This window comes from Ostrea edulis, chromosome 6 (genome assembly GCF_947568905.1).
Source record: "Ostrea edulis chromosome 6, xbOstEdul1.1, whole genome shotgun sequence".
Classification (NCBI taxonomy): Eukaryota; Metazoa; Mollusca; class Bivalvia; order Ostreida; family Ostreidae; genus Ostrea; species Ostrea edulis.
The window spans coordinates 88,434,163-88,441,662 of record NC_079169.1 but is presented as its reverse complement, the minus strand read 5'-3'; the positions used below and the strand labels follow the sequence as shown (position 1 = coordinate 88,441,662).

The following is a 7,500-nucleotide window of genomic DNA, read 5'->3' as shown; positions in this document are numbered from 1 at the left end:
TATATCACGTATAATGTTGAAAAAGTAAATTATTGAAATGGTTTTTGTCACTAAACAGGAAGTTGATAAGCAACAGATTCGAAAATGTCTTACACAATACAGTTGGCCACACTGATGCTCTGTGCCAAATATCAGGGAGTTGCCCCATGTGGTTCTTGAGAAAACTGTGACAGAAATTTTTTTGCTGTAAAAAATTCTAAGTCCCGGCAAACAGGAAGTTGATAAGCGACAGATTCGAAAATGTCTTACACAATACAGTTGGCCACAGTGATGCTCTGTGCCAAATATTAGGGAGTTGCCCCATGTGGTTCTTGAGAAAACTGTGACAGAAATTTTTTGTGACGACGACGACGCCAGACGACAACGCCAGACGACGACGCAGGACGATGGATAGTGATCCCTATATGTCGCCACTGCGTAACGCAGGCGACACAATCACACTTAATTCAATTAAAATCATTAATATTTCTTGTATTCGCTCGCCTCATAATTTTTATCTCCAAAATAAAAATTAATATTTGTAAAATAATTTCGCCCTCTCGCCTCACTTTTTTTTGTTTGAAAATCCGAAGAACAATTTTACAAATTGGTGTGGCCTTATAAAAGTTTGAAGATAACTATAAAAGGAATTTCTTTATACTGAAGTTTGAAGATTACAGTAAAAAGAATCTCCATCTTTCATCGTCCACATCAATGAAGGAGGCAGCATCAATATAGAACAAGGTGAAGGTTTGTAGTCGCTCGTGGTACGCCCGGAATCCTGGGCTCTCTATCCCTGTCTTGTAGATCTCAAACTGGCGCTCCTTTCCTTCTGTAAGTAAATGGCAGGTTTTCTCATTAACAAAGACATTACACCTTCATTCTTTTCCTCTTTAAGTTACTGGCATTCTTTCCTTTTACTTCCAATAAACATTGCATTTACATAATTACATTTCAAACATTGAACTATCAATACAGTGATCTCAAGTTGATGCGACTATGGAGTTTAAAACAGAAACAAGAGCACCACAGGGTGGAGCATATCCCTCGCAATGAAAGTCGACAGTCAAGTAAAAAATGCGGAGTATTGAGGTCTACAAGCTTTTTCTATGAAGTTATCTAATGACCTTGAACTTTTGACCCAAAAATCAATATGCTTCTTCCTCTCTTAATAACAATGGTACCTGTGAAGTATCAAATCAATGGAGCAAAAAATGTGGTCTGTGGGGTGTCTACAAACTCCATGATTTACACTCTCCCACATAACATACTCGCCCACACAAGAACGGGTCCATTACAAGGCATTGTGTGGAGATAATGAGCTAAAAAAATGTTGTAGATAAATTATTCAATCAATTTCCACCAAATGAAAGACCCTGATTTCATTATACAGCAAAGTCTTACATACCTCTTCGTACATTAAATGAGTGCACGAGTTTTCCAAATGGTTTGAAATCAGCATCTTTTGGTATCGAGTTAATGAAGGCATCTCTACTAGTGAGAAATCCTGCAGGAATTACATCTCGTAACTGTCCAATGACATCATCAGGCTAAATATAAACAAAATAACTAAGTTTAAATTCTTGTAACTGTCCGATGACATCATCAGGTTAAATATAAACAAAACAACAAAGTTTGAATTCTCGTAATTGTTTCATGACATCATCAGGCTGAATATAAAACAATAAAGCTTATATTACATCTCGTAACTGTCCGATGACATCATCAGGCTGAATATAAAACAATAAAGCTTATATTACTTCTCGTAACTGTCTGATGACATCATCAGGCTAAATATAAAACAAAATAATAGAGTTTATATTACTTCAAAATTATATCATCAGGCTGAATATAAAACAACAAAGTTTATAACAACTAGCACTTCCTATATAATGAAACAACACAAGTCTCTAACAGTTTAACTAAAGGCATCTTGTTTACATGTCCATTTTGGGTGTGACAATTTCCCGTACATATGTTAATAACTAGACATGTCAGTATGACACGAAAGTCCCTGCTGACATTAAAGTTTGAAATATTTTGAAACTCCAGGGATGTGAAAATAAAACTGGGTGCAAATGAAACAACAAGAGACCTGTGGGTCTTAATAGTCACCTCAGTGATATTATGTTACTTGTGTGCTTTCTATACTTCTTCAGGTTTATACTTTGTACTAGATGATAGATATGTTGGTACACACTTGATAGATTAGAATATTCTTTTATAGGTAAGTTTTATCACATCACAGAGAAATGTTATTTTCAATTTGAGTAAGTAAGTAAGTAATTTTTATTTAAAGTCGGAACTATATACAGGTAAACAATAAACATGAGCTAAGAGCTCTTTAACCGACTATAATTCTAACAGCCTGAAAATTCAGTACAATTAGTTGACAATATGGACCACAGTGTTCGAAATTGGTTTAAAACTTGGAATAAACCACAGGTCTATGCCATAAAAAAGATGACATAGACTTCATTGAATTGACATAGACCGCAACATTGAAAAAAAATACAACACAAATTTAAAACATTTTCACTTATTTCTAATGTACTTAGAAAGCATATTTTCTTTCCATTTCAATATCCTCTTAATGTTTATCAGGTGTCGGCTGACCATGCAGGGTCCTTTAATTGGGATAATTATATTGCTTTAAATCTAGAAAATCGGCATAGACAATTTGGTCGATCTCAATTACAATTGGCATAGACCAGTGTCATTTGACATAGACTCGGTCTATGGTTAATTTCGAACACTGGGACAACAACCCTCATCTCAGTCACCTTGGTTCTGCTTTTCTTCATATTACCATGCAGAAGTTTTATATCCCCTATTGATACCCCATCCTATACCCCAAGGCCATAATTTGAATTTGAATCTACACTACTTGTGGATGTTTGCATGACTAATAATGGCACTGTTTCTCAAAAGGAAAATGCTTCTGCTCTAGAAAAAAGGGTTTCTTAAAATTTCTCCCTATGTATTCCAACATAAAACTTTGTTCCCCTATTGTGCTCTGCTACCCCCATTTGAATAAATTTAAATCTACACTGCTTGAGGATGCTTGAATATAAATATGCCAAATCATGGTCATGCTGTTCTTGAGAAGAATATTTTTGAAGATATTTCTTATATATCCCATGTAAAACTGATCCCCATTTGTGGCCCCATCCTACCCCTGGGAGCTGTGATGTTAACAATATTGAATCTCCACTTATTAAGGAAACTTTCACGTAAGTTTCATCTTTTCTGGCCCAATGGTTCTTGAGAGATGATTTTTAAATAATGCCACTATATTTTCACTACTTCTAATTATCCCCCTTTGAAAAGGGGCTAACCCCTCATTTGAATAATTCTAAATCCCATTTACCCAAGAATGCTTTGTAGTAACTTTCATCAAAATTGGCCCTGTGATTCCGCCAATAAATCAAAAATGTTAAAAGTTTACAGATGGACACATGAAAAGACTGACACCCAACCAAATGTGATCAGAAAAGCTCATTTGAGCTTACAGCTCAGGTGAATTTAAAACCAAATACCCAGATTAGACAAGTTCCACATCTCAAAGTGTATTTGACATGTAGCGACACTCCGTACCTTAAGTCCTTCATGTAATTCTGGAACAATTTTTGTAATATACTGTAGATTGACATAAGTTGTTAATTTTGCAGCAGTGTAGTAGATCTCCACCACCAAGTCCTTGTATCCAAAAATGCTCTCACTGTTCAATACGAAAAAAGATACTAAAAATATCTAATAAGTATTAAATGCTCTCACTGTTCAATATGAAAAAAGATACTAAAAATATCTTAGACTAATAAGTATTAAATGCTCTCACTGTTCAATACGAAAAAAGATACTAAAAATATCTAATAAGTATTAAATGCTCTCACTGTTCAGTACGAAAAAAGATACTAAAAATATCTAATAAGTATTAACAAGAGGCCCAAGGGCCTAGAATCGCTCTTCTGATAAATTGTACAACCCCACCATTTCTATTCTTAGCCTCTTAGTATTCTAAATCTTTAGTTAAATCCTAAGAATTAAAAAAAAGTAGGTCAATGTGACCTACTTTTTGGTTTACACATTTTGAGAACCCAAGAAATATCAACTGACAAAGTTTGATGATTTTAAGCCAATTAGTATCTGAATATTGAAATATAGCTGTCAAATTCCAATCGTAGGTCATGGTGACCTACTTTTTGGTCAGCGAACTCCGAACATGCAAGACCCATCAACTGACAAAGTTTGATGACTGTAGGTCAAATAGTATCTGAAATATATAAATATAGCCATCAAATTCCAAAAGTAGGTCATGGTGACCTACTTTTTCGTCAACACCCTTCAAACATGCAAGACCCAACAACTGACAAAGTTTGATGACTGTAGGTCAAATAGTATCTGAATTATATAAATATTGCCGTCCAATTCCAAAAGTAGGTCAAGGTGACCTACTTTTTGGTCAACACCCTTTGAACATGCAAGACGCATCAACTGACAAAGTTTGATGACTGTAGGTCAAATAGTATCTGAAATATATAAATATAGGTGTCCAATTCCAAAAGTAGGTCAAGTTGACCTACTTTTTGGTCGAAACCCTTCGAACATGCAAGACCCATCAACTGACAAAGTTTGATGACTGTAGGTCAAATAGTATCTGAAATATATAAATATTGCTGTCAAATTCCAAAAGTAGGTCAAGGTGACCTACTTTTTGGTCGACACACTCCGTTGACTCAAGATGCATCAACTGTCAAAGTTTGATGATTGTAGGTCAATTAGTGACTGAAATATATAAATATAACTGTCAAATGCCAAAAGTAGGTCACAGTGACCTACTTTTTGGTCGATACACTCTGAAGACTCAAGATGCATCAACTGACAAAGTTTGATGATTGTAGGTCAAATAGTGTCTGAAATATAGTAATTTAGCTGTCAAATACCAAAAGTAGGTCACGGTGACCTACTTTTTGGTCGACACAAACCGAAGACTGAAGACGCATCAACTGACAAAGTTTGATGATCCTAGGTTTTACAGTGCCCAAAATATGCATCTAAAATTGAAAATGTGAAATTTGAATATCTGCAAAATTCAAATAGTAGGTCACTGTGACCTATTTTTTTATAAATATGTTTCAAGGCCTCAAGATGCATCAACTTACAAGATTTGATGATTCTAAACCTCTCGGTATTTGAAATAACAACTTAAAATATATCTATAAATGATAAGCCATAAAATTCAGAAAGTAGGTCACGGTGACCTATTTTTCAGTTGACGCATTTCAAGGTCCCATGATCCACCAACTGACAAGTTTTGATGATCATAGGCTTCAAAGTGTCCAAGATATGCATCAAAATTAATTTTAAAATAAATACCTGCAAAATTTAAAAAGTAGGTCACCGTGACCTACTTTTGAGACAACTTGACACAAGGTCCTAAGATGCATCAACTGTCAAAATTTGATGATCCTAGTCCTTATAATGACTAAAATATCTAAGATTTAAGGAATTTAAATTTTTTTTTAATTTAGGTCAACTTTGAAGTGACCTTGAGACCACGCCCTTTGTCCCAGGGTAATGCCTTGAACAATTTTTAATCTACAACATATCCTCATCCTTATGTGTAAGTTTGGTGATAATCTGCCCTGTGGTTCTTGAGAAGAAGATTTTTTAGCAACCACTACTTTTGTTTGTATTTTCCTGATTATCTCCCCTTGTTAAAGGGTCAGATCCCTCTATTTAGTATGTATGAAAACCCTTGGACCAATGATACCCTGTAACAAATTTGGAAAAAATTGGCCAAGGGGTTCTTGAGTTATAGCCCTTTTTCTAAAAAGTTTACGCACACCGCACAAATGGCCATAGCATTAGCTCTTTGAGCCTTTGGCTCAGAAGAGCTAAAAATGCTCTCACTGTTCAATACGAAAAAAGATACTAAAAATATCTAATAAGTATTAAATGCTCTCACTGTTCATTACGAAAAAAGATACTAAAAATATCTAATAAGTATTAAATGGAACTACAGTCAAACACGCCCATAGCAAAGTGCTAGAGACGAACAACTTTGGTTTGTTATAAATGTAATTCATTATATCCAATGAGTTCATGATAAGTTTTAAAACTACAGGGAATGAAAAGCATTTTGCTGTAAGCATGAATTCATTATATGCATGTTTGTATCTAAACATCATTCTGTATCAAAAAAATTTGAGAAAAATATAAGCAGTATTCTGATATGAATTTAAAATTCATATTTTATTTATGTACAGCTCAAGACTGAAAGCTCCATTCTACAGAGCAAAGACTGAACAGTTGATAACACAATATCATTATGTATATATAATATATGATCAATCTAATTGAAATTAGATGTTCGATCCGCTTGCATACTCGCTACACAAACATCTAACAACATCCCGTAGAGGGTCACGTCAGAGGTCAAATTCAATTGACCAATGAAATCACTGCAGGCAAAATCATTGAATGTTTGTTGAAGCCGATAAGTCTAGAGTGATACTGAATTCGACCTCTGACGTGACCCTCTATGGGATGTTTTTAGATGTTTGTGTAGTGAGTATGCGAGCGGATCCAACATCTTATTTTAATTAGATTGAACAATGATCATTTTCTCATTACAAATTAAAATAGAACCAAAAAACAAAAACACAACAACAAAAAATGCATTAAAAGAAAATATCCAAAATTTGTAAATAAAACCTGTTTCAATAGAATGAATTTACCCCCCCCCCCCTTTAACCTGTGAAACAATCACTGAAAAAAAAACCCTGCACAAATCAATGACGAAGGTATTCATATGACTCCAAAGGTCATCTTCTAATATTAAAATATTTTGACTTTTTGGAAATACTTACTTTTCTCCAAATACTTGATGCGTCATCTCTGGCAAAAATGTTGAAGCCTCATCCTCCAAGTCTTCCTCTTTTCTGACTAGTAACCATGGTGATAGAGCAATCAAAATTTACAAATAGATCATTTGATTCATTATCTTAGTTCACACAAAAATAAAACCTTGTATGCCTCTCTTCGTACCTTAAGCAATCTCAGGATTTCAATAGTTTTCCAAACAAATGTAAGGCATGATTTTTCTACAGATCCCCCTGCCCAAGAAAAATCCTTACTTAGGCACAATTATACTGGGGGAAGAAACAAAGCAGAAAATCTTAGTAAAACATGTAAACTCTAGGGCATTGATTTGTAATTTTTTAAAAGGAAAATATGCTGTCGACCCATTAGGATGTAATAAAGTACCTAACTAAAGAATCAGGGGAAACCAAGTATAAATATCCATCTGGTCTATGAAAAGCGAAGATAACGAACAGTGATCAATCTCATAACTCCTATAAGCAATACAAAATAGAGAGTTGGGCAAACACGGACCCTTGGATATACCAGAGGTGGGATCAGGTGCCTAGGAAGAGTAAGCATCCCCTGTCGACCGGTCACACTCCTGTGAGCCCTATATCTTGATCATGTGAACAGAATTATCCATAGTCAAAATCA

General features: G+C 34.7%; 2 protein-coding genes across 2 annotated transcripts in view; one reads left to right on the top strand and one right to left on the bottom strand.

The window, feature by feature from the left end:
- LOC125645932 (protein Hikeshi-like) overlaps positions 1–7,500 on the top strand; it is a 145,465-nt gene that overhangs the window by 61,081 nt on the left and 76,884 nt on the right. The gene's annotated exons all lie outside the window — the stretch shown is intronic.
- Positions 1–7,500, bottom strand: part of LOC125647766 (histone acetyltransferase type B catalytic subunit-like) — a 22,191-nt gene that overhangs the window by 9,473 nt on the left and 5,218 nt on the right. Inside the window, exons 3-6 of the mRNA XM_048874580.2 lie at positions 6,852–6,927; positions 3,577–3,700; positions 1,388–1,529; positions 658–811 (exon numbers count right to left, since the gene is read on the bottom strand). Coding sequence (XP_048730537.2) covers positions 658–811; positions 1,388–1,529; positions 3,577–3,700; positions 6,852–6,927 — 496 coding nt within the window. The remainder of the gene's footprint in view (positions 1–657; positions 812–1,387; positions 1,530–3,576; positions 3,701–6,851; positions 6,928–7,500) is intronic.